The 27,216-nt window shown below is 28.0% G+C and overlaps 2 protein-coding genes across 5 annotated transcripts; one reads left to right on the plus strand and one right to left on the minus strand.

The window, feature by feature from the left end:
- Nucleotides 1-2,076: 2,076 nt before the first annotated feature.
- mEFTs (elongation factor Ts, mitochondrial) lies at nucleotides 2,077-11,926 on the minus strand. 3 transcript variants are annotated; one of them, XM_087161812.1, is made up of 6 exons: nucleotides 11,766-11,926; nucleotides 10,760-10,985; nucleotides 10,280-10,408; nucleotides 5,719-5,844; nucleotides 5,073-5,274; nucleotides 2,077-2,421 (listed from the first exon to the last, which is right to left on the minus strand). In XM_087161812.1, the coding sequence occupies exons 2-6, from the start codon at nucleotides 10,922-10,924 to the stop codon at nucleotides 2,096-2,098; spliced, it is 948 nt and encodes a 315-aa protein (XP_087017938.1). In that variant the 5' UTR covers nucleotides 10,925-10,985; nucleotides 11,766-11,926; the 3' UTR covers nucleotides 2,077-2,095. The 3 variants fall into 3 exon arrangements, with proteins under 3 accessions (XP_087017938.1, XP_015921191.2, XP_087017939.1); XM_016065705.4 differs by having other exon boundaries at nucleotides 10,760-10,913; nucleotides 11,766-11,897; XM_087161813.1 differs by lacking the exon at nucleotides 11,766-11,926 and adding an exon at nucleotides 11,170-11,685.
- Lst8 (MTOR associated protein, LST8) lies at nucleotides 11,879-27,183 on the plus strand. 2 transcript variants are annotated; one of them, XM_087161810.1, is made up of 9 exons: nucleotides 11,879-12,009; nucleotides 13,424-13,567; nucleotides 15,013-15,064; nucleotides 16,143-16,305; nucleotides 17,974-18,142; nucleotides 20,278-20,355; nucleotides 22,026-22,150; nucleotides 25,047-25,258; nucleotides 26,969-27,183. In XM_087161810.1, the coding sequence occupies exons 2-9, from the start codon at nucleotides 13,433-13,435 to the stop codon at nucleotides 27,094-27,096; spliced, it is 1,062 nt and encodes a 353-aa protein (XP_087017936.1). In that variant the 5' UTR covers nucleotides 11,879-12,009; nucleotides 13,424-13,432; the 3' UTR covers nucleotides 27,097-27,183. The 2 variants fall into 2 exon arrangements, with proteins under 2 accessions (XP_087017936.1, XP_087017937.1); XM_087161811.1 differs by having other exon boundaries at nucleotides 12,003-12,177.
- Nucleotides 27,184-27,216: the final 33 nt, after the last annotated feature.

Consider the following 27,216-nt stretch of genomic DNA (forward strand, 5'->3'; position numbering starts at 1 on the left):
ATAATTAAATTTATCTCTCTGATGTTTTGAAAGCCGAAATTTTTAGCAAAGTGTAGGTTTTGTAGTCATAGTTTTCGGATGATATGTAAGTGTTAATTGATTTAGAATTATGTTCAATGTGTTAACTTCGTTATTACGATAGGTTAATATTGTTATCCTATTTTTTCTTTTAATTTACGTATGAAAGATAATAAAATTTTTATTGCTAATAAATAAAATTTAGTTTTACATATTTCATTGATTATGAATAAACATAGTGATTCACATTAAACTGATTCTTGATTTACGGATCGGAATTCATACAAAATGTTCTACAAATTGGCATTTAAATGAAAGTGATTAATGAATCACATATCAAATGTTACTTTAAAATGACTTGCAAATTACTCATCAGGATTCACGCATCATGATTTTTTTTATATTTTTAATAACGGCAGGCACTGAACTTTCGTTCTTCGCCATACAAGATGCCGGAAGTGTTGCTCATTTATCGTTACCCAGTGGGCACCTGTGAACCAAAGTCACGGAAGGCGAGCAACGTTACCCAACATCATGATTTCAATTAAAGTTATTTCTGAATCTTATAACGCAAAACGTATTTAAGTAATTTCCGAATCATGCCTAACAATTTTCATTTTAGTGGTTTGCAAGTCACGCATTGCAATTCACAAAAGAGAGATTTAAGAATTACCACTTGCAATTCTCATCAAAATTATTTAAGAATCATACATAGCTGTTCTATATAAAGCACTTTCCGAATCACAAATTGCATCATAATGATCACAATTCATATGAAAACTATTAGCTAATCACGCAACAAAATTCATGTTGAAGTGATTTATGTATCACACATTGTGATTTACGTCTTGTTAGCTAGTGTGTTTTGTATCATATGCTACTCATATTGTTCCGATTTAAGAAACGTAAACCGCAATTCAATTTACAAATTACACATTGTGATACGTGATTTACGTAATCCTTGAGACTTACACTTCACCTTTCTTATAATTTTGATGTACATATCTAGATTCGTATAAATACGAGTTAATTTCTTGTTAAAATTGAAACATATATGTTAAATGGATATATTTTGATATTTTATCTATTTATACACATTTCTGTAACCTAAAATTTGATCCAACATATTAAAAAAAATTTTTTTTTATTTTAATAACTGTGCAATTACACAAACTTTATCAATTATTTACTATGCTTGTCTTATGTAATATGTATTATTCATTCCCTCAATTTCACTAATTCTAATTAACTTCATTAAATGTTTCAAGAAAAGTTTCACTGCTAGCTTTTAAATGTAGGCTAGTATCCTATGTCAATTTGGAGTTTTTTTTTTTTTTTTTAGCCAATTGGAATTTTTTAAAGTGATTTGAAACAGTAATGTAACTATAAACCTTTTGTATTATAGATGACAAATTTAATAAAAAAATTTTTGTTGTTGTCAAACAAGCATTGTGCTTTAAAAATATAATTTCTGCTTCTACGTAATTGTAAAATCTAGTTGACATGTAATTTTAATACTGAATAGGTCTTTGAAAAATTTGATTTTAGGTCCTTGAATTTTAAAAAAAAAATTTAGTGGGAACCCTGTAACAGATCTTCCTACTCTGGAAAGAAAAAAAAAGATTGTGGGAGTACTCAAACTCATTCATACATAAAAAAGGCAGCGTTATTTTTTTAATAGCATTTTTTAAAAAGGTTCAAGTTACAAAACTATTTTTATATTGCTGTAACATATAAAAACAAACTTTTTATTTGTTCATTCATTTTTTTTTTTTGTGCTGTAAAAATTATTCTTATCTGTTTTAGAGTTAGTGAAATTGCTGTTCTAGGGCCCATTCTAATATTAACGCAAGCATATTTTTCACTCCCTTGTTGGCAAAAGCAACCAAATCACAAATTTTCTTCCATCATCCAGTTTTTACTTTGACTTTTACAGCAGTAATAAAATGACTGAAAAACAAAATTTGCATTATAATTCATTTTATATAATTCTGAGAAGAATATTCTTAGGGAATATTTTGTATTCGAAACTCTGTATTGTCTCTAAAACTCGTCAAAGAAATTCTATTACACTTTATTATTGTCCACCACATTCAAATCTTACAAAATCCAAAATATCAGCTTGTTCCTTAGTATAATTATACACGTTTAAGTTTGGATCTAATAGATATGGCTGAAAGAGAAGTCTAGTTTCATCAGAGTCTTTCAGCTCAATCTCCTCTTCCTCCTCAGCATCTTTTACCTCAACATCATCTACATTTTTCACCCTTTCTAATTCGGCTAAATCTTCAACTCCAATAGATATAGGATTCATTCCAATAATATGTTGGCACATATTTGTGCCTAACGTGGTATCTTCTTGTTGATCTTTTGATCGATGGATGACTAAAGCACCAAACTTTCCTGAAACAAAAAGAAAGTTATGATTATTTGATAGTTTCAACAAATATCAGAGTGGCTATTCAAGTCTGAAAATAAAATTCCCTGTACATGTTATACACAATATATTAATAGGATAAACACAATCAATGTGCTCTTGTATGAGCTATACTAGTTTTAATTTCAGGAAAAACTTAAACAAATGAAGGACAGCTTAACCTACTTATAACAAATAATGCCATAGTAAATGAAATAGTTTAGTATAACAGAAAGATCATCCTTAAATATCTTGTAGAATACGCTTAAAGTGGCCATTACTTTTTAAAAGACTAAAATAAGAAAAAAATTCTCCATACTTCTATTTTCCCAGTGAGGAAAAACTTCCCATATGTTCCAGGTTTCCCTATTCTTCCTGAGGAGTGGCAACCCTGAATATGCTACAGATATAGCTGTATATCTTACTACCAGGCTCTTAAACTTTGTTCATGAGCCTCTAAAACATATTTCTAGTAAGGAACCTATGGCCTGCATACCAAAAGTGGTCCACAAACTGCCTTAACCCCTTAACAATTGGTTAATCTTCAAGAAAACGGTCATAAAAGTGCCATTTTTTTAAATACACATATTTGATTAGTGCTGACATCTAGCTTAATATAAACTATCTACAATTACCTTAAAATTATCCCGATACTGCCATCTGGTGTGTAAAATGAGAAATAAAATGTTTTCAAGGCAAAAGAAATGAATTAGTTTTATTCTATTTGGTGTGTTACTACTGAACACTCCAGCTCGGGAATATGAGAAATAGATGGCGAAACCTCACCCCGTCGTTTTCAAGGGAGCGAGAAATAGGTGGCGAAACCTCACTCTGTTATTTTCACGCGAGCAAGAAGGAAGGGGTTAAACAATCGTACTCTGTTACAAGTTGGAGCAGAAATTATTGATTCATTAAAGTTATTGATATAATTCAGCCTTCTTTGGAGTATCAGATAATAACCATTTTGTTTTGCTTATGGCAGTTGGTTCAGTGTTCATAGCAAAATGTAGATTTCTCACAAATTTGTATAAATTGGACAAAAAATTTCCAAAATTGGAAAAATTTGTAAATATATAACTCCAATCACAACTATCACATAAAGTTGACACAGTAATAGTAGTAAATTTTTTTATTTATTTCTTTATTATTTTTTTTTTGAATATTAGTTAAGGTTTAATTTTAGGGAAAATTAAAAGTTATTAACTTTTTTTTTTAACATGTAAATTTGACACAATGATTTGTTTTACAATTTTGTGACTCACCCAAAGTAAGATCTGCAATGTAATAAACCTTTCACCAGTTTTTTTTATTCTTATTGTTTCCAATTATTTGTAAGAGTTGACCTTCCTATATATGTTATTAACCGTAAGTTCTACTATTCCAAGAAATATCATTACCCATACCAAAGGAAAGGAAATTAAGTAGAAAAGATAAATAACAAAGTAAACAAATTGCAAAGTGGTATCCATAATGGGTCCCACCTTAAAACAAGTTTTAAACTTAGAAATATTTTTTTGGAATGTAATGATATTTCACAGAACTGTAATAATAAATACAATTATTAATATGCACATTAAGAAGATCAACTATAAATAAAATATTTTAAGGAAATATGAGTAGAAAATTGAAGTGGGATTCTTAATAGACCCTACTTTGCTGTGCAAAGGTTGAATGATTTTTTTCCCAATTTTATTTTGCTCTTAGACAAAACAATACAATACGTGACCCAAAACAATAAGACATGTATAATTTGTCTATGGTAAGAACTCCCCCCACCACAAAGTCTGAGGCTGTCTGTTGCTATGGAAACAAGAAAGCTCATTCATGAAAGGTAGCTTCTCTTCACTCCAGGTCTAATACAATAGACCGAAGAAAAAGATTCCCCTTTTTCACGCTGACCCGAGTGTACACCTGTCTTAAATAATGACCCCACACCCCTATTTGAAATAGTTAAACCTCGTTGCCATAGTCACTGCCACGGGTCCAGGTGAATGGCTAGAGGTCTTCTTACTTTAGACAAACTATAAATCAGATTCAAACTGATTAACAGGTCTTATACCCCAATCATTGGGGCATTTTTTCTGAAGAATCTAAATCTGCAATAAGAAAAGAAGTTCCCAATAATAAAGAATTTAAACTTGTCCTCAGATTTTGGGGGTTAAGTTAAATATGCATCTTTTTTTATTATTTAATAAATGGAGTTCACACAACCAATCCAGAAGACAAACAAACTAGTGTATTAAGCATTGGGACTGACTAGCCTATATGGAGTACTTTTTGATGGAACCAACATGTGTTTACATTACATGGAGAGGAATACTACTCATGGTTTTCTTAGCTGAAATAAGATTACCCTACCATCTACCACTGAGGATATTTTATGTCAGCATTCCAGCCTGCATAACCTCAGTACAATTTGAGCGCTCTGCTCTATTCCCTGAGCCATTGCGGATCAGTATGAATACATTTAACTTATTTTTATATTTTTTGTAATATTTCAGTAGCTCCATGCTTTATAATACCCCTTATAACATTTCTGAAACCGAATAAAAAAGGATATATTTAAAATATATATATATATTTAAGGATATATTTAAGAAAAAAGGATATATTTAAAGAAAATAATTCAGTTACTTACCAATTTGACATTGTTGAAAATTAGGACAATGTTGACTTGGGTGGCTAAGTCCAGTAACAGACAATTTTCCATTTGTTTTTAAAATAACAGCTCTTTTAAAAACAGTCTTTTCATTAAATTTACTAATGGCAGCACTTAAAAGTTCTTGCATGTTCAAAGACTTACAGTTAAGATTCATCAAATCAACTTCGCCCAATAAATTCTGAAACAATAAAAAAAGCAGTTTTTAAAAACAGAGAGAAAAAAAATACTCCTAAACATATTGTTTATTTAACATTATTTCTTAAAAATAAATATTGAGTGTAACTTTACATCAAGTGGAACAGAAAGAACTAGAAAGCTTAAGTAATAAATGAAATAAAAATTTTAAATAATTTTCAGGCTAAAATTGCCGAAATTTAATTTTTCGCTCCATCTTATTGAGCAGCCCACTAAGTGGTGATCTACCTTATTTTCTCCCACTTTTTTAACATCTTAAACAACAGTAACCTTCTCAGCAAACATCTCGTGAGGTTTACTTAACGTACTTTCATCTGATATGATATTTAAAATTTTTTATGAAATTAAATGCATTCAAAATCTTAACTTAATTATTAATGTTTATTTTTGTGACAATCTGCTTAAACTATACACAATCTTCACTTACTTTTTGAAATTCTTTGTTTTCAGGCATTTCATATTCTTTACTTTTATCCAGGCAACCAAGCAAAACATTCCCAACTAAGTTCTGAAATTCTATATTTCTTGCAACAAAATCAGTTTCACAGTTTACCTGAAATTAGACAAAAATGTAAAATAGTTTCTAAATAAAATGTTATAGCTTGTGTTATTTATTAGAATGAAAAGTCTCAATAATTAAAATAATACATGCAACAAATAGTGATTCAGCCTAATATTCGACTGAAAATATCGGCCGAATTCCAAATATTTAGCAGCCAAATAGCAAATAAATCATTAATAAATATTATTGATTACATACATATAATATTTAAATAAGTATAAATAGTTTTATATATATATATATATACCCCTATCCACGGACTGTGTGTTGTCAATTAGTTTCATAAATAAATAAGTTGAATCCTCATTGAAAAATAATTAAAACTTAGCTATGATATTGGCACAAGGTCAAAAAACTATAATAGAAATATTTCAGATAATAAAGATAATTAGGTATTAGGATAGTTAAAAATATTTGAGGTAAATAAAAAATTGAGAAATAGCTATAAAGAAAACTAAAATAGTAAAGTAGGGAAAAAAGGAATATCCTCTAAAATCTTAAAATAAAACTTCAATGCTAAAAATAATTTTTTCTGGAAACAAATTATCCATAAAAAGTTAAGAAAGATATGGTATATCAGAAACGCTTTTAAAAATGCAGTGTTGTCATAAAAACGTCCATAAAAAATTAGATACAAAAGCAAAATAGAAAAAATTATAAATCGATCTCAATTTTTGAAAGCAACTTTTAAAGTTAAACATCTCAGTTTTCCATTTAATGTATTTTCTATTAAAAGAAGGGGTTAAAATAAAATTGAAAAGAAACCTTCTTAATTGCCACATCATAATAAAAACGTTTAAAAAAAAACAAATGTATTTTTTTTAATAAAAAATAAGCTAGATAGAAACCAAAACAAAAATGGCTCTTATTTTTAAACAAAAAACTTAAACGTTACAAATCTTAATTTAACTTTTTCACAATGTCACATTTTTAGAAAAAAATTATCATAAAAGAACAACGATCATTAAAACAAACTTTTAAAAAATGCTGTGTCATAATAAATATATTAAAAAACTATTTTTAATAATGTAAAGTAAAAAATATGTTTTTAGATTATTCTTTTTTTAAATTTATTCAAATTCCCCCTAAAACAAACTTTGTCTAAAAATACTTTTCCAAAAAGTTCGTTTCCGAATATTTTGCCAAATATTTCACCAACCGAATATTCGGCAAAAAGGCCGAATGTCGAATAGTGGCCAAATATTCGGTACATCTCTAATAGTGAGAGAGAAACAAATATAAAAGTAATTTAGACATAAGTAAATATAGCTCTGAAATAATTTTTAGAAAAAGCTCAATAACAAAACTTCAATAATTTGTTATTTTTTACCATTTTAATAACGATTTAGAATGATTAATACCATTTTAATAACGATTAGAAGTTTTAAAAACTTAGCTTTTTAAATATGACTAAACAATGTGAATAAAGCACAAATAATGTCATAAAACAGACATGCTATAAGGCAATTCCTCAATCTAGGAATGTCCTATTTGCAGACATCCAAAGCCAATAACTCAGTTAAAAAAGAAATCAATCAGTTCTGATAATTCTTATTAAAATAAGTCTTGGTATCATTCACACTTACTTCAACTTTTAGAAGTTTAAAAAAAAAATTAAAAACTGGGTTTCACGGACGTAACACAATATATTGTATTCATAACAAGTTTTTTTAAAAAAAAAAAAAAATAAACATTTAAATCTCCAAAAGTTTCTAAAAATTAGAGTAAGTATAAATGAGACTCAGACTTATACGAAAATTAGTAAAACTAAGCAAATTATTTAAACTGTGTTACGTGTTTTTAAATGGTGAGATAACCCTATAGTTTCAGTTCTACAATCAAGAACCCTTTTCAGATTTGAAACATAAAATGACAGTAGGAGACTAATAACAAACAAGTTATAAGAAGAAAAGAGTAATTTGACCAATAGAGAATAAGGAACAAGTTAAGGTAAACAAACAGATTAAACAAGTTAAAGAATAGGTGTGATGGGGTTGGATGAGAACACCAAGCAGTCATTATTAAAATAAAACAGATTTTCTAGTACATATTAGGAAAGACTGGGATACTAGAAAGAATATTATTGAAATATTAGAAGTTTTCTGAACAATTTCATAAATTATAAAAAAAAACGCTTATGATATTTAATATCTAAATTTAAAACATTTATTCATTCATAAATTTAAATAAACAAAAACAAAATTTAAAATAAGCTTATATGGTATAATTAAAGCATTTTTTGCCAAGAAAGGTCATGTTTTTACGAAAAGTTTACTCATGTAATTCTCTACTCATAATTTTGTGAAAAATCACAAAACCGTGGTCTGTTTAGACTTTTGGGAAAACTCCTGTTTTTCTTTCCTAATTCTTTTTGAATGTGTGGAAAATATACTCTCAATTTCCTGAATATAAAACCTAAATAGAATCAAGCTTTTTTTTTTGCCAAGGTCCTATTTCATGAAAAACACAAAAACCATCCCTTTAGAGAACTATAAATAGTAACTATAAATAGTTATAAAAGGATAAATTGAAGACTCTCATCATTTTTTTTAAAAGTAGAATTTTAAGAAGAATCTATTTTTAAAATGAAAAATATTGTGAAATTTCTGCTTTTAAGACAAAATACAGTAAAACCTGTCTATAATGATACTGTAGGGACCTAAATAAAATATTTTTATAGGCAGGTTATCGTTATAGACAGGTTTGAAATTTAAAAGTATTCGTTTAAAACTAATGATAAATTAAACTTCTTTTATAGGCTCCAAATAAAAATTTTACTTAGAATTATGAAACAGCACACAAGAAAAATTTACTTACAATTTTATGAATCAAAACAGAAATTATTTAGAAAAATAATCGGTTAGTTTTGTTTGCTTATTTTTGGAAGCAATTGCCATTTCCATACACATAGATTTCAGTCCATCTAATGAATTCAAATGAACATCAGTTACATTTGGTAATGTTGCAACAAAATCTTGCAAAGTGTTAATTAGCAATATGGCATTCTTGGGTGAAATTAGAGTCCTGTTTTGAGAACAGTCAGCTGCTTCTTCCTCATCACTTTGATCACCCAGGATAACTTCTGCTAAAATCTCTTCATCACTTGCACCACTGAAAACCAACACCTCATTATCTAAATTTAAAAATTCATCTGCGTTAAATATAAATGATGTATTAGATGATCTTTAGAAATCACTGACAATCAAATTTAAGCCTGCCACACATTTTTCTTCTTCATCAGTGATTTCAGTAAGCTCAGTTTCTGCGTTTCCGTTGCTTTTATCCTTATAGAAAGAAGCTTTCTTCCAACAATTTTGGATGGTGGATTGTGTCAATGAATTCCACCCTCCGGAAATCCAATGACATGAATTTTTTACATTAACTGCATAAGGATTTGGGAGTTTATTATCCAGATTATAAACAACGTTCTGAACTAATCTTTTTCGATAGTATCCTTTGAAACATTTTATTATTCCCAAATCAAATGGCTGTAGAATCAATGTGCAATTTGGGGGAAAATAAAACAATTTTATATTTGGAGGATTGTTGTGAGGAGTGCAGTTGTCAACTAAGGGAGCTATTTTTTTTCTTCTTTCTTTTCATCTCCTTATCCACATCAAGCAGCCAGTTGTTAAATATTTCTTCTGTCATCCAGGCTCTTTTGTTTGCCTTGTAGTCAACTGGTAAACTTTTCAAATTCTTAAAACATCTAGGTTTAGCGTATTTGCCTATAACGAACGGTTTCAGTTTATCGGTTCCAGTACTGTTTGCACAAAGTAGAACAGTTAACCTCTGTTTTGATTTTTTACCGCCTTTACAATTTTCTCCCTTAAATGCCATTGTTTTATCTGGCATGAGCTGATAAAATAAGCCAGTTTCATTAGCATTTCTGACGAAGCTCTCTCCCTCCTACAATACCCCTTCACCCATTTCTACTGCTCTAATTTCCCCTATAAGTGGCATTTTTTCTCAGAAACAACGAAAGAATATTAAATACAAAGGAGATGAAAAAAAAAAAAACATTTTGTTATCTCACATTTAAGCTCGATGCGATGTCATTTTCCAACGGTAGAAAAATCAGAATAGAACTATCAATTATCAAAAGAGGAAAAATTATTGTTGCAGACATGTTTAACTGAAAAGTGGTTATCGCTACAAACAGGTTAAAAAATACATTGAGTAAATAGGAATTTCACCGGGACCTCAAGGAAATATCGCTATAGACAGGTTTATCGTTATAGACAGTATCGTTATACACAGGTTTCACTGTATATAGAGATGGGTATGTATTTAACATTAAATGATTTAATCTAAAGTGAATTGATTAGTGAAAGATTCGTAAAAGAACCCAAATTTCTTTTAAAATTGAACCTTATCATAGTACCATAGATTAGTGACAGAGTAGAAGGGATTGTTAGATGCTTACTTCGACCATGGCACCAATATTGTGTTCAGCATATACACCAATGAGTCCCTGGACAGCCACTCGATTTTGAATCTTGTTCCACTTTGACCAACCCATCTTCTTTGCTTCCTTCTGTAGCCATTCTTCTGCCTGAAAATTAAATTTTTTTAAATTTAGAGAAAGTTTTTTTTATTGTTCATTTTATGTAAATAATTGCAGAGCTACATTCTACAGCTCAAATAAAAACATATTTTAAATCATTGAGAATGTTCAACTTATACTCATCTTACCTTTCAATAAATTTTTTTTTAGATATTTTTCTAGCGGTATGTATTTAATTAAATTAAACATTCAGTTAATTAAACGTTATTTGGCCTATAAAAAACATTATTGTATTTTATATTGATATTAATTATTACCTTTTTTTTGTTTTAAAATTAAACATTTCCATTAAAAAGTCAACACTTATCTAAAACACAAAAATGAAACAAGAAAACTTACTTTATTCAAGTCTTCAGGAAATTGTTCCAATGCCTTCTTACAATTTGATATTGAAAATCCAGTAGATTTTCTCAACTTTCCTAGCAAAGAACTTTTGGCAGCAGTAGCAGATAAGATGGTCTTAGTGGTATGGTAAGAACGACAACTGAAGAAACTGTAATACATATTTATTAATTTTTAAGCATCTGAACTGTGAATTGCTTAGAAGTAAAATCTGCCAACAAGCCTATTGAAATAAAAAAAAAAATTTAAAATATCACTGCGTCAAACTTCAATATGAATCTTCTTATTTTAATTTTCATAAACATAATACTTTAAGTTGTCAAAGAAATTCCTACAGACTTTGCATCTGAATTATGCATACATATTTTTATTTAAATCAATCTTAGTAGTTTAAAGTAGTTTTGTACCTTTTTGGGTTTCTTTTTTAATTACTCACTGCCCAGAAGTTGCAGAGACTTGGCGATTACACTGCCACAGATCACGATTCGGAAATATCCCCTTCTTTGTTGAAAAATTTCAATCTTTTATAAATTTTTTAAGGCTAAAATTTATTTCAGGGTTTAAAATTTATTTCAGGTCTGGTCCTTTACTAAGATGTAATATATAAATTCATAATTTTATTAAACATTTAAAACTAAAATAATGTAAAATTTTTTTAACTACTCTGTTTAACAACTTTGGACTCTACTAAAGTCTGTTTACCAACATATATTATAATCAGACCGGTGTAATTCTCCAGAAAAATATCGCATTAATTATATAAAAAAGTTTAAACCATACATTATTTTTTATGATTTAGTTATAGAGTTTTAGATAAACAGATAAAATAACCATTGCATTTAAAAACTATAAATATAAAACAATGTTTTATTTTCTTGCATCATCCAACACCAAGGTTTCAGAGGAATCAAATCAACCGAAATAGAATCACAGTTAAACCCTATGCACTTTAAATTAATAACTTTTAAATATGAAAAATTGAATAGCAAAATGTCAAACGCACCCAATCATGTTGATTTAATTACAAAGAAATTGTAAATTACTCTAAATTAATTACTCTTCCACATTTGTTTACATTTGTAGGATTTAACCTGCCTATTTCTAAGCACAAGATCGTTGCTTAGCAGCCGAGAATAAATTTTGTAAGGATAATCTATGAAAGCTAACAGCAAGTATTTTAGCAACGATGTTTTTTCTCTGAAGATCTGTTTATTTATTTTCAGCTTCAGTTCCACAGAGATCGGAGGGTAAATGAGTTAAATTGATTTTTCGAAATTCATTATTAAAAAAATAAGGAATATCTAAATTTTTTAACTCAACTGTTTCCTTAGGATACTCTCTTAAAATTCAATTAAAAAATTATCGATTACTAAATTTGTAACCTATTAATTAAACTGAGTAATATATAGTATTCTGTAAACTTTATTTTGTATTGATTCCTTCTATTTAATAACTCTTAGGCAATTTTGAATTATTAAAGAATCGCATTTTCTAACGAGATACTTTTTTTTAATTTTTTATTTCTACTTTTTTTTTTCTCAATGTTATACAGTTTTCACTATGCAGCAAATTTCGACTGGCCATTCGGTATTTGGCCTTTTTTCTTTTTTAGAAAACACAAATGAAACAATATTACAATTTTATTAAAACTTTTAACAGCGATGAAAAAAAATGCACAAGTATCATTTCAAATATACATTTCACAATTCTTATGTCTTCCTTATCAAATCCTTGCCGTTGAAAGGCCCATTTTTCAAACATTCATCATGGCGCTTCTATTTCCCAATTCGAACGAGCCAGTTTCTCAGAAATTGAGAGCTATTTCGCCTGTTAGCTCATCATCTTGGTTAAAGAATACCTGAGAAGGCCTTTTCATTTCATTTCTAACCTTCAGTTAGAGTTCGGCCCGAACATGGATGAAATATAGGGCACCTCCAAAACCAGTTCCAGTGTCTCCCCTACATTTTTGGTGGGGGTTCGTGTTCTTCCTTGGGTGTTAAGTAACCCGAAACTAATCGACTAACCACTGTCACTAAAAAGGGGGATTGCAACCTGCGGGGTCAACTAGCTTTCAAAAGATATCAGAAGAAACTCACTCTACTTGTGGGTGGAAGTTGCCTTCCTCCCTTACTCAAAGGTAGAAAGTGACTTGAGTTTTAAAGGCAATATTACAAAAAATAATAAAGATTAAAAAAAATTTACCTACATTTTCGTGAATAGGAAAGATTGAAAATTTTATTAGTATTTTTTTTTAATTGATCAATCCGATTCTTAAACAAGAAAAATCGATTCAAAGTATGACAAGTCCGCCATAGACTTTGCATGTCTAAAGCAGAATTGAGGAGTCTGCTTGGTTCAACACTTTTCTCCCGGCAACCACGATTGGGGAAGCGACTTTCTGATCATTTGAGCTCGCCCCGTGCTCTTTGTTCGCCAAGCTCATCATCAACTATCTCATTTATAATATAACTTCTTAAGAGTTGCTCTTGATGCTTCTTTATTATATATCAGAATAATTGAGGGCACTCAATTATGATTCAGAATTTTATTCAGCATCATGGAGTTTTTTCCCCTCTCAAAAAATATAAGTTTTCTGCTCCCCTGATATTATGTTTAATGGTATAGAGTGACTAGGTATTTTATGTATTTTTTTTATTTTAGTTTCTAGTTATGTCAAACAATATGCCATCTGCAGAAGAAGTACATAACAATGTTATTCTGGCTACAGGGGGATATGACCATACTATTCATTTTTGGCAAGCTCATACTGGTGTGAGACAATCATCAGTACAGCATCCAAGTTCTGTATCCTTTCTGATTATTATTATGTCTATGTACCCGTGTATATGAATATGAAAAATCTTTATTTTCTAGTGTTTCTGTATCATAACATTGAGTGACATTGCTACAGGATTTTTCGTTATTTATTGCTCTTATTACTGTCTTTTATATTAACAGTAATTTATGACTCTTTTATTTATTAATTATTTTTACTTTCTTTGATAAATTTCATTGTTATCATATTTTTTCACAATATATAACAATTCACAATATACAGTGCAGAACCTCTTATCCGGAAATCAGAAAACCAGATAACCGGAATGAAATTCAGAACCGGAAATTAATTTTCTTCCATTAAAAAAATTTTTTTTCCCTGCAAGATTTTAAGCCCATTTTGTTATTTAGAACGTACGGCGTATCGAGTTGATGAAAGAACTGATTTAGAGGACGGATCAAAAGCCGTTTGTAGACGAATCTCACGTAAGCACAAATAGCTTATATATGTTAATAATAACATATATAAGCCTGTACATAATTTCTCTCCTTATTTAAACTTAAGTGTATTATTATTTATCATTTTTTATTATTTCTAAAACTATTTCAAAAAAATTTTTTAGTTTTGTTTTATAAACAATAAAAAAAAACGGCATTTTGTATCGATTCAAAAAACCGGAAAAATCAGTTATCCTTTTCTTTTTTTTCTTTTAAGTTTCTTCAACATTAAATGGTTATCACCAAAATATGATAACAAATTTAGTCCACAGACTTAGAAATCTTCCCAAACATCATTTAATACAAACAACGAATTTATTTGCTACTTTTTTCATTTCATTAACTTGATAACTAAATTGAAAAAGTTATTATGTTTCAAATGTGACCGTATTTGGTTCAAAATTTGACTTGATTTTTCAAGGCAAACCTATAACGTAAAAGTATCCCTTTTCTGTTATTTATGCCAAACATTTACAAAGTATGTAATGGATATCATTAAGTAAAAACTTTTATTTTGAAATATTTCTTACTATCTGAAAAAAAAGTTTACATTTTTTTAACTATTAAATTAATTATATCAAAATCCAGAATGTTAATGATTTGCCAATCCACAATGTTAATGATTTTTATGAAATAATTGAAACCAGTTCAAATCACTCTCTTTATAACTTTATCTTTTTTTAAAAAATTAGTTATTATTATTATCCTATCCTTTGTTTAAATTATCTTTAAAGTAAAAAACAAAATTGCTTGCTCTGGAAACAAGTAGTATATCAACAAAATTATGCTGTTTTAAATGTTTCATTGCAGCATTCTAAAAGTGAGTGTAGATACTGCAACATTTAGTAATAACAAAATATATTATTTATTCACTCCATGAAGCCATGCTCTCTCTATGTTGTTACTAATTATATTGCTTATTCATCAACATTTAAATTTCCATTGTATTATACATGGACCTTAACGGATTATTTTAGCAAGTAAACAGTATGGAAATTGCTCCCAAGATGAATCTTTTAGCTGTGGCAGGTATTTAATTTTTTTAATTTAAGTTACATAGTACATTATCTGTATTGTGCATTTTAAACTGTTTTCATTAGTCTGATAATACTATTTATTGTTTATTAAAATGTACACGCTGTATAAATGCACTTCTCATCAAGCCAATTTTATAACTATTGTAATAATATTTTTACAAAACTGAAGGTAAATTCTCCTTTCAAAAAGAAAAAAAAAGTGTATTTTAATTCTGTTTTAGACTGTTAAAAAATATTTTTTTCAAGCCTTTGTAAATTGGTATTACGCCTTCTTGCGTACTATTTTATGTTAATTTTTTTTAACATTATGTGTCGAATATAAACATATTCTAAGCACAAATCAGGCATTATTTTATTAGCAAAGACAGCAGTTAAAATTAAGCTTCCCCCCCTTCCATAGCATGTGGCCTGAAGTCAGTTTATCAAGGAAAAATAATTCCGAAACTTATTGGGTTCAAAACCTGTTTAAGAATAATTATGAAGCAACTATTAGGGTTTAGTGCAGAGAGCTGAACCCTTTGATTGCTTTATTTTTAATTATTATTTATAAGAAATATCAGATATTCTGAAAAAAAAATTTTTTAGAAAGCTAGGCATCAAATAATTGATATTTCACAATAGTATAGTAAGAGTATTGTGTTAATATGAATAAATGCTTATATGTTTCAGTTGTGTTTAGTTTTGCTGAATTTTTTTTTTTTTTTTTTGTTTCTCTAGAAATTTCTATCTTTTAATATTGACAGTTCGATTTGGGTATGGTCTGAATTTCTCTGTGTTATAATATCAAAATGAATTGAGTGTTTACAAATTATTTATTTTTAACAAAATTTAATTTTTTTTATCCTGAATTATGTTCAAGGTTGTAAAATAGTTAAATTACTGTGTAAACATACCTGCCATTTTCAATTCGATATTATAACTTTGACTAAAAATGGTTATTATACGCGATACCATTGTGTTTAAATTAATTGATACATCAGTGATTTACTTAATGCAATTGTGCACAACTTGGTTCTTCAATGTAGTTATAATTTGTTTTCCAAAATTTATCATGAAACATTTATATTCAGGTTTTCAGCATATTCGCATGTATGATATTTTTTCAAGTAACCCAAACCCTGTAGTAAACTATGAAGGTGCGGCTAAAAACTTCATTTCAGTCGGTTTTCCTGAAGACAGCCGTTGGATGTACACAGGATCGGAAGATTGTTCTGCAAAAATGTGGGATCTCAAGTAAATATTTTTGGCATTTTTTTTTTCCTTTGATATAAACACAAAAATTCCCTTAAAACAAAGTTTAAATTTTTTGAAAAAAAATATTCAATGTTTTATTTTACAAGTGTAAGTATGATTAATATATTATTTTTAAATGTATTTGCAGTCTCTGGCCAAACTATTAGACACACCAAAATATTCTATGTGAAATCTCAATTATCAGGTTATACTGTACAGCTTTATTGTTTTATTAGACTGAAACTGGTTTGCACTTGTTTACGCTCATGTATCAATTGGTTAAATAAGAAGATATTTAATATTAATTTGATGATTGGATAAATTAGACGATACATTATATAAATAAAGAATCTTTATTATATCAGGTATTATATTAGTATATTATAATAATTAGACCAAATTATTAGACACACTGTAGTGTTTTAATAAATGCATGTTTTGCACAAATTTATATGCAATACTTTTATATTTAAACAAACATGTTATGGTTTTTAATTCAAGAGATTTTTCATATTTGTATTTATTTTTAACGTATTGCATTACAATGCTAACCAATTGATACACTAACATGAGCAAGTGTAAGCTGGGTTCAGCCTCGTAAAAACAATAAAACTGTATAGTATCACCTGATAATTAATATTTAAATAAAAATATTATAGTACGTCGAATAATTTGCCCAGGACTGTATAATAAGATGAAAGAACTATAATTTAAGTGGAATATAAAAGTAAATTGAAATAAATAAAGGAGATCAGAATTTAATTATAGTACTCCTTTAGGGGACACCCCTGGATGCATTTATGTGGGACCTTTTCCTTGAATTAAGTGTTTAACAAAACAAAACTGTTAAACACGTCCAAAAGTTTCATAGCTGCCAACTTTGCTGGATTTTCCAGTAGATTACTAGATTTTGCCAGTTTCTCCTGGTCTACTGGTTTAATAAAAATTCTCCTAGTTTTTGTATATTTTAGAAAAGTTCCTAAAATTAAGCAAGTTCCTTTAAAAAATCCATAATGAAATAGAATTTTTAATGCAGGTTATTGCTTGCTTGAATATATAAATATCACTAATGCATAATAAAGCGAACATCATTTATAGAATTCAGTTAACTATCTTTGATGAATTAAATGCCTATTACTATTCAAAATTATGAATAAACACATTACATAACATTTCAAGATCATTTAATGTGAAATCATAACTAGAAAATATCGCAGTTTTTTTTATTTTGATGACTATAAAAATCACTGAAATTCTCTTTGTGTAAAATATTTAGTATATTTTGCAACAATTATCATGAAATTTAGATTATTTTGTAAAATCAACTGGATTTTTTTCCTATCCGTGTTGGCAGCTTTGTTTATTTGAAAGAAAAAGTAATTCATTAAATATCGAAGAAAAAAAAATCACATTCAATTAATAATTTTGAAAATCTTGATTATTACTTCTCAAGGTGCATCCATTTCAAATTTCTTTTATAGTATCTAACTAAAGTGTGATTTTTCTTTCTTTGCAAAAAGTTTCAAATAATGTAGATTGCTAAGTAATGAAGTTTTCCAAATTTTTTTATCAAAGGGGTGCCTAAGTTGACCCCCTTGATTTTCACTAAAATTAGGAGGTGCGAAAAAATGACTTACACACTGTTATAAATGGTAATGGTATTTTCAGGTCAAGAATGCTGCAGTGTCAACGTTTCTTTAATGCCTCAGCTCCTGTAAATTGTACGTGTCTTCATCCCAATCAAGTTGAACTCTTCATTGGCGATCAAAGTGGTGCCATTTATTTATGGGATCTCAGGGTGTCTGATCAAACTACAGTCAAAAAACCTTTCTTCAAAGTAAGATTCTTTTTTCTCTATGTACTTATTGTTCTGCAATCAAATCTATTCTTTACAATTGAAAATTTTTCTTTAACTCTATTTTAAAAGTTTAGGAAAGTAAAAAGAAGAGTTTGAGGCTTAAATAAAAACTCAAAAATAAAAATGTCATAAATTAAAGCTTTAATTTATGTTATATATTCTATCTCCCCCCCCAAAAAATTTCTCAGTTTTTAAAATAAATAATTGTTTTAAATATTTAAAAAATTCTCCAATCTGGAATAATCAAAATGAAAATTATTATTGTTTTGTTATTAAAGTTTAGTTTTCAATAAAATATTGATTTTAGTATTTTTCATTCAGATGAAATGTTTAAATTAGATGAAAAATTTTGTACCAATTTTATTAGGGTGCTTTCAAAGGATGCAATCAATTTTCTAAATATTTCTTTATTGAAAGTTTTTAATATTATACTTGAGTTGTGAACTAGCATTACTATCTAAGTAAAATAATTAAGTGACATTCTCGTTTTTTTTTTTTTAAAGTTTATTTTGCAAAATTCAAGAACCATAAATTAAGGAGTATAAAATATTTCATTGTGTTCTTTTTGTGATTAGTTTTTAGCATTAAAAAAATTTTAAAAAAACGCTTGCACCAAACCATTTCCTATAAGGAGCGCTTTATTTTATTTCTTAAAAATAAGTATTTCTAAGAAGTAAAGTTAATTAGTATAAAATAAATTTCTTATGCTTGCATTACTTTTTAATTCTTGTTTACATTTAAAGACATATTATCTGGAAATATCTATTTCTTATACATGTCGAGTTTCAACAGTTTTAAATATGAAAGTGACAAATCTTCGGTAAAAAATAATTAAAAAAAAATTATACATGTTTTACTATTATAATCTAACATCAATTAAGTAGCTTGGCCTACATTATATCACTACTTCATAAAAAAAATTGTTTTTTTAAATCTATTTCATTTTTGGTCTCTATTAAAAAAGGTTAAATGCTTTTTGCCAGATTTTCTTCGGTAATAGTGCAAAAAGTTAATTCCTACTACCGCTTTATAGTTTTAAACAGTAATTTTTCACTTGTTATTTTTATTGCATATGTTGACTGAAGTGTTATATAAAATTTATTGTGAAAGTAAATATAATTATCTGTTCTCAGAATTTACAGTGATCTCTTGATTCAGGATCACTAAAATTTGATTCAAACCATCATAAAAAAAAGTTTCTATTCCTTCGGGCTAGGTATAGATTTAAAATCGTATACTGTTTTGGTTTTATGGTTTGGTCAGTGTTTTTATTATTAAATAGCATATTTAATCATTCTCTAAATATAACCAGTCTTCCAGTTGCCATTTTTTTGTGTTGAAAATGCACCCCATGTGGATTTTATTTCTGTTATTTTTTAATAAGTATGGAATTATTATAGGGTTGCCACTCCACATGAAGAAAAGGGGAAAATTGAAAAATATAGGGACTTGAAAAATCACCTAAAATAATAGATAAAATACAGGAAATTTTGAGTTTTTCTTTAAAAACTGGGAAAATACAGGGTAGTATTTTCTTATTTTCCTGTTTTAAAAAAGGGTAACCACTCAAAGTGCAATTTATGGGGTATTTAAGGTTGATATTTCAGCTATATAGCTATATTAAACTATTTCCTTTACTATACAATATTTGTTTTAAGTATCTTCAGCTGTTCTTTTTTTCTCTTACATTTTTTTCAGCAATTATAACTAGTATAGTTAGCCCAATACAGCTCATAAAAGAGCACAGTAATTGTGTTTTTCCTCTTAATATATCGTGTATAATATGTACAGGGAAAACATGGGGAATTTTTTTCCAGATTTGTGTGGCAACCCTGTATTATGAATATTATATATTTTGAAAATTACTTAATTTCTTATTTGCTTCCAGAAATTTCTCTTTATGCTCTAATGTTTATCATATTTTGAGAAATGTTTCAAAATTAATGCTTTACAACAGTTTTTAAATTGCTGAAAAATTTCAATTCCGTAAAAAGTTGCCATTGTTAAAAAATTGCTGTCTAGACCTAACTTTGCCTGATAACACTAGTTAAGGGGAAGATTTGTAAGATAAACGATCAGTAAAGCCTCTGATATAATTTTTGTTTTATCTTTAGGTCAGTGAACCTCATGTTTCTATACAAAGTATAGATATTGATGCTGAAGGAACTTATATGGCTGCTGTTGATAATAAAGTAAGTTACACATTATTTACTATGACTGTGTACAATTATTTAAAGAGAATTTTTGAAAAAAGTTTTTTGACACATCTACTTATTAAATTTTTTACTCCATTTACTTGTCATTAAAAGTGAATGACCAAACTTACTTTTACTACAAGAAGTTACACATCAAATGTTGATTGTTTCAAGATTAGGTTGTTGTAATAAATAATATTGTATAAAAATATCGGATTTAAAAATTATGGAGAAATCAATAGCAATAACTGTTAAAAATTAAATAGAGTTATTGCCTTGAAAAGTAAATACTCAAATGCACATTTTGAATTTTCCATATTGTTTGAAATATATATTGATATTTAAAATCCACGTGAAAATCAATATCAATAACTGCCGAACATACAACCTAAGCATTACATTGATTTACGATACTTTCTGCATAAATTAAGCGTGTCAAAAAGTGATTATCTAAATGCATGATTCAAATATTACCTGCGAATTTTTGTAGAAAATAATGTTTTTTTATTTTACTTTTCAAAAGAAAAATCTTTCTGCAAGAACTCTGTAATGTTCTGCGATAATGTCGCTGCGATTCTGCCACAGGATATATTTTATAAGAGTCAGAGTTTTCCTAAAATTCCTATTGACTCTCTCTAACTCATTGAAAGCCCGATTTTTGACAAATATAAACTGGAGGGCCGGGATAGCCTGGTCGGTAGGGCGCTGGGCCCATATCCAAGTGGTCGTGGGTTCGATCCTCGCCGGCCGAAGACTCCCCGTGTAGTAAATGGTGACTGATGCACGTTAAATCTGTCGAGTCTCAAAGTCCTCCATGTTCCCACAACAAATCAATACCTCTGGGGGTACTGACCCAGGAGTTTCCTTGTCTTCTGGATTGGTTCAAAATTACAAGGCTACGGAGTTGAACGTAAGTAGTCGTAAACCCATGAAATTGGGTCGGCTGTTCAACGACGGTTACAAAATAAAATAAAATATAAACTGGAGGTTAGTCTCGGCTTTCTCAAAACTTTAAAAACACAATCTTTCTTGCATTAAAAAAGAAAAAAAGTTTTTTCTTCGCTGTGTAACAGGAAACTAGTGCACAGTCTAAAAGTTTTACTGCAATTTTACTCAGTGGCTCAACACTGGAGGGTTAAAAATGTTTTTAAATGTTAATAGTAGTTTTGTCTATGCATGTACAGTTATGTTTGAGCAAATAAAAAGTCTATTCTTTAAATTCTTAAGAAATTCTCCATTCGTTTAACTGTATGGGTCTCAATAAAGAATTTTTAGACCATATTACTTTTACTACCAATGAGGTACAAAATCACCTGGTTTAGTTTTTTGTAGTTTAGTAGCTAGGAATCATGCTACTGTCAAAAAAAAAATGACAAAAGTTAATTGACCAGAATTGGCAATATAAAGTTCAAAAAAAATATTTATTCACTGCATGAAAATTGTCTTTTATTTTAAACAAAATTACTTTCCAATTAACCCAAAATTTGTAATTATAATTTGTTATTTGATAAGAAAACACATAATAATAGAAGGTCAGATACATGATGCTAATTTTTTATATTCTCTTTATTTTTTGTACTGCCTGTATTTTTACCCATTATTGTTCTGACTTACAATATTACTGTTATTTTTAAATCAAATGATATTTGAAGAAAATTGTTTTGCAGGGAAATTGTTACATATTTCTTCTTAGTTATCAGACGGAAAGTTCTCATTCTCAACCAGTGAGATTTTTAAAATTTTCCGCTCACAACACGTATGGACTTAAATGTAAATTTAGCCCTGACTCAACGTAAGTATGAAACAAAAATACATTTATTAATTTTAAACAAACCTTTTTTAGCGTGCTAAAGATGTAGGCACTTTTTTTAGGCATTTTATCAATCTTTGGATGACATACTTTTTTCAAGATTTTTAAAAATGGTTTAGAATTTTGAACTAAAATAGAAAATTCTATTTTCAAAAATATAATTATACCTAATCTTTTTATTAAATATTTTTTTAATAAGTTGAGTAACCTTTATTTTTTCTTTCTTTTTTGCGATGATCCATACTTAAACTCTATATTTTTTTTACCAAAGTTATATTTTATTGTACATAAAAATATTGGTGGGATAGTTTATCATCATATTTAAAAAAATTATTTAAAAGGGCGAGATATTAGAAATCGTTCCAAAGAATAAAATTAGAAAATTCTTTCATAAATTTTAAATTTTTTATTTTTCTAAAACTAGTTGGAATTATATAGTTAGTTGGCGTTTCTATGTCTTGCAATCATCTGTTATCTATTCTTAATCATGTTATCACTTAAAATCAAACACCCATTGTATCCTAATTTGCATATATATGTATGTGTGCAGGGGTCTGTCCAGGCCGAATTTACTACCGTTTAGCGGTACCTTCACAAATTCAATTTTAGGAAGAACGGTAGTTTCACAAATTCAACTTTAGGAAAAACGGTAGTTTCACAAAATACTTTTTCTTAAAATTTTATTTTTGCATCCCTTAAGAAACGATAAATCCATATTTTGACCATATTTTTGTGTTGATTTTTTAATATAATTTTTAATTTTTCACAAATTATGTCGAAATTTTCACGAAATAGGTACCTCTCAGAAATACCTAGACAGACCCCTGGTGTGTAAAAAGGTGCAGTTGGACCGAGCAGGAAAACACACAGGATTTTAATGAAAGCACAAGAATTTATTTAGATTATTTTCAAATGGATGACGTGCAAAAAGTGCAGTTTATTCCATCGACGATCAGTCTTTCTGGTAGGGAGAATCTTGCGAAAAATCCAAAAATGTCTCTATTTAGGGAAATCTTAGAAATTACTATTGTTTTATGAAAAAGGTCGTACGATTCTCACAAAGGGAAAAATGTCTTTACAATTAATTGTGCATACTTGAGCCAAAAATAGATTTAAGAACAGGATGTGGCTTTTTTTAAAAATGAGAAAGTGTTTCGATTTAAATAATAAATTAGGAGTTGTTTTATGACAAGGAAACTAACATAAAAAGATTAATAGAAGCTTTTTATGTTACATATATATATATATATATATATATATATATATATATATATATATATATATATATATATATATATATATATATATATATATATATATATATATATATAGGGTGGGGAGGCATATTTGTTTATCCTTCCTGTATACTTTAAAATATTCCTCTGTTAACTTATCTTCAATAACAGGGTTGCTACTCGACAAGGAGCATAGGGAAAACCTGGAAACTACGGGGTATTTTGTTTCTTGTTTTTGTCTTTTAAAACATAGTAACCACTTGAAGTGCAGTCTATGGGATATTCAAGGATGATATTTCAGCTATATTAAATTAGTTCATTTGCTATAGCATTATTATTTTTTAAGTATATTCAGCTGTTTCTTTTTTCCTAAGTTTTTTTTTTTCCAATTATAACTAGTACAGTTATTCAATACAGCTCATTAAAGAGCTCAGTGATTGTGTTTTTCCTCTTTGTGTATAATATGTATCAAGAAAACACAGGGAATTTTTTTTCCAGTTTTGAGTGGCAACTCTCAATAAGCACTCCACTTTGACTTCAGATTCAGAGCTATGTAAGGTGAAACCTTTAGGGGGCGACCACTCTCTGTTCTACAACAAAATGGTCAGTAAGGGAGGTTGGCTGTCTTGAGGATTACCTTCATCGTCTTCAAATGGTTATCGAAGTGAGATGTTTTTTTGCAAGCAATTTTAATTTTACTCAGTGTCATTTTCTTGGAGCGGAAATGCCGCTTGTGTTGACATCATGAAAACTGATTATGAATGATAGAACTATTTTAAATAAATAAACAATTATGTTTTTTATTTTAAGTTTACATTTAACTTTTATATCATAAAAAATTTTTAGCTTTAAAAATGAGAAGAGATTTGCTTAGTTTTTTTTTTTAAAAAAAGCTATTTTTTTTCTAATTTAACTTCCAATTCTGAAAATAAATCATTCATAGCATCCTTTTTAGTGCACTGTGACTGCTACATAAGATTGTTGATATCTTTCAGAGATCACCCTAAAAAAACTCTCTAACTAAGAGCCTTACACAAATATTTTGAATCTACTTATTGGTTTTATTAATATTTCTTGTTTGACCTTTTTCGCATTTGTTGCAGAGGTTTGCACAATTGCTGAGGGGAGTTTTTTTTATGGTCTCTCCTAAAGGTTTTCTTCAACACAAAGTCTGTAAAAAAAATTCTGTACCTCCCTAAAGTGATCACAAATAGAGGAGGTCGTTACACAGAGGTGGTCTTCCCTGGAGGTTTTACTGTATTTATGTTATATTATGGCTTGCAGAACTATCTTGTCTCTGAATTATTTTTATTTTTTCAAAATGGGAATCATCTTTGTAAAAAGATGATTCTTTTTGTAAATGGACTAATGACTTCTGGACTTTCATTACTTTTTAATAACTCACAGTAAAATGTAGTTTCTGTTCGAACTCCTAATTTGAAATTTATTAAGCAATTCAATTATTTTACTGTTTTCTTTTGCGGATTTACTGCAATTTATTTTTATCTGTTCAATATTTTTTAAAGAATAAACTTTTAAACTAATTAAAACTGAAGCCAGACCAACAACTGTCTTACTTACTTAAGAAATTACATAATAGTGGCTTTTACAAATAAATATTATGTTTTTTTTTTCTGGATAAGGTTGCTAGCTACAACATCGGCAGATTGCTCAGCAAAACTGTGGAGAACGGCAGATTTAAACATCCTTCCTAGTAGCGTGCCGAAAGACTCTCAAGATACAAGTAACAATTTTGAATGGAAGAAAACAGCACCCATGACTGAATTGAGACATGCCAATCAGCGATGGGTGTGGGACATAGCTTTCAGTTTAGATTCTCAGTATCTTTTTACTGGTAAGAGTTTGAAATATCACCTTGTAAATGAATTTTGAAATATCGAGCTTTTTGAAAACGTCTAGGAAAACAAATACATGTATTTAATCACTGTCGTCAAAAGGATTTTAATGTAATTATTAAAGTTGCTCCACCTCTATTATGTGATATAATTATGCAAAAAATATAAATTTTGAAAATATGGAGTTACATTATTTTCATAGGGTGCATACCATTTTTAAAAAGCGCTTATTTTTGTAGAGTTTTTGAAAATGTTTTTGATTTTTATGTTTATAAATTAAGAACTTTAAAGGATATAAAAAAATAATTTTTACTCCTGCACAGATCCTAATTCTGATTTTTTTTTGTGGAAAGTTATTAGAAATATATATTGTGAGTGCTTAAAAAGTACTTATTTTTTGTTGAAAAATCTGGGTACGCACCCTGTTTCAGAATGAACAATGCATATTTGAATTCTTGTTTTTTACAGAAGTTAAAGCAATATTTTAAATTGATTTTAAACAAAAATTTTGAATTGGCTGGCAACAAAGTTTGAAAATTTTGTTGCCAGCCAGTATAATCGTTTAAATAGTGGGCACTTTTTTACAAATTGGAAATCCTAAACTATTAAAAAATATTATTAATTATTTCTTTTGAAACTTTCCTCAAATAATGCTAAATACTACAAGGATCATTTCCAAAATGTAGACTTTCAAAGTAGGTTTATATAAATTTTTTAAATTTTATATTTAACATTTTAAACTAATAAAAATTGGAGTTTTTTAATCCAATAATGCAACATAAAATTTATCTTTACTGACAAACATAAAATTTTTTTGTCACAAAATAAATGTAATAAAGTTGTTGTCATAATGATGAATTTATACTATTTTTTATAAATTTAAAAACATATATATACATAATTAACTTTAATTTGAAGTTATTTTTTAATATATGTTCCCTTCAACCATTCTTACAGACTTTGAGATTTTTTTAACAAAAATTGAGAAAAAAAAATACTAGTGTTATTTTTTTGTACAAAATACTTTTTTTTTATTTTAGTGCATATTTTTGGATATTTCATAAGAAATCTTTTACTTTTCAGTTAAAAACAAATTAAAGGACAATAGTTTGACTTTATCTGTTAATTTTATATTTTTGTGTGCATTAAGATATTTTCATTGTAGCTAAATGTTCCACATTTTTTTAATTAATTTTAAAAAAAATTTAATTTATTATTTTTTATTTCATTTAAACTGCTATTCAAGGTTGATAGTTTAAAAAAATATATTTAGTTTTTTTACTATGAGGCTATTCAGACATTTAAGAATGGTATATTTACAGACTTTAAAAGCATATAACTCGGTGGGAAAAAAATCCGAGCAGTTCTAATAATTTTTATGAAAGTATGTTTTTTACACTTATTCCAAATTTAAAAACTTTTAGAAAATTAAAGTTTTTTTAAAAATTAAAAACTGGCTGTGGTGGTTTTAACGTTATGTCTGTGAAACTGTTTTTATTTTTAAAAAAAATTCAAACTTATGAAAGTTTCTGAAAATTGAAATAAGTGTAACTGACTCATGACTTATTTTCACAAAAATTATTATTTGAATTTTTTAATATAAGTTATATGAATTTAAAGCTTGCAGACAGGACGTTCCTAAATAGTAGAATTATTTTAAAGTTTAGTTTGAATTCCCATACTAAAAATGCATCTTATCATGTACACAGCCTCATCAGATAATTTTGCAAGATTGTGGTGCATATCAAAAGGAGAAGTGAAAAGAGACTACACTGGACATTCAAAGGCCCTCACTGCCCTGGCGTTTAGAGATGGAGGAGCAACAGCGTCTTCATAATTTATCTTTATCTAATTTTGTTGATTTATTATTTTTGTATTGAATTTTAATTGATTAATTATTATTAAATAAACAATAAAAGAAATATGTGCTTGTTTTTGCTTGTAGAAAATGTACTTT

The sequence above is a fragment of the Parasteatoda tepidariorum genome, chromosome 4, assembly GCF_982258835.1.
Source record: "Parasteatoda tepidariorum strain Cologne lab strain chromosome 4, Ptep-v5.0, whole genome shotgun sequence".
Lineage (NCBI taxonomy): Eukaryota > Metazoa > Arthropoda > Arachnida > Araneae > Theridiidae > Parasteatoda > Parasteatoda tepidariorum.

Bases quoted from the DNA above. Each gene is read 5' to 3' on its own strand.
- mEFTs (XM_087161812.1), bottom strand. From the start codon at position 10,924: ATGTATTACAGTTTCTTCAGTTGTCGTTCTTACCATACCACTAAGACC. The intron at 5,845-10,279 runs GTAAGCATCTAA...GTCTAATTTCAG, and splicing joins ATATTGGTGCCATGGTCGAA to GTAAACTGTGAAACTGATTT. The intron at 5,275-5,718 runs GTAAGTGAAGAT...TTATTGTTTCAG, and splicing joins AAAACAAAGAATTTCAAAAA to AATTTATTGGGCGAAGTTGA.
- Lst8 (XM_087161810.1), top strand. From the start codon at position 13,433: ATGTCAAACAATATGCCATCTGCAGAAGAAGTACATAACAATGTTATT. The intron at 16,306-17,973 runs GTAAATATTTTT...TGGTATTTTCAG, and splicing joins GCAAAAATGTGGGATCTCAA to GTCAAGAATGCTGCAGTGTC. The intron at 22,151-25,046 runs GTAAGTATGAAA...TTTCTGGATAAG, and splicing joins AAATTTAGCCCTGACTCAAC to GTTGCTAGCTACAACATCGG.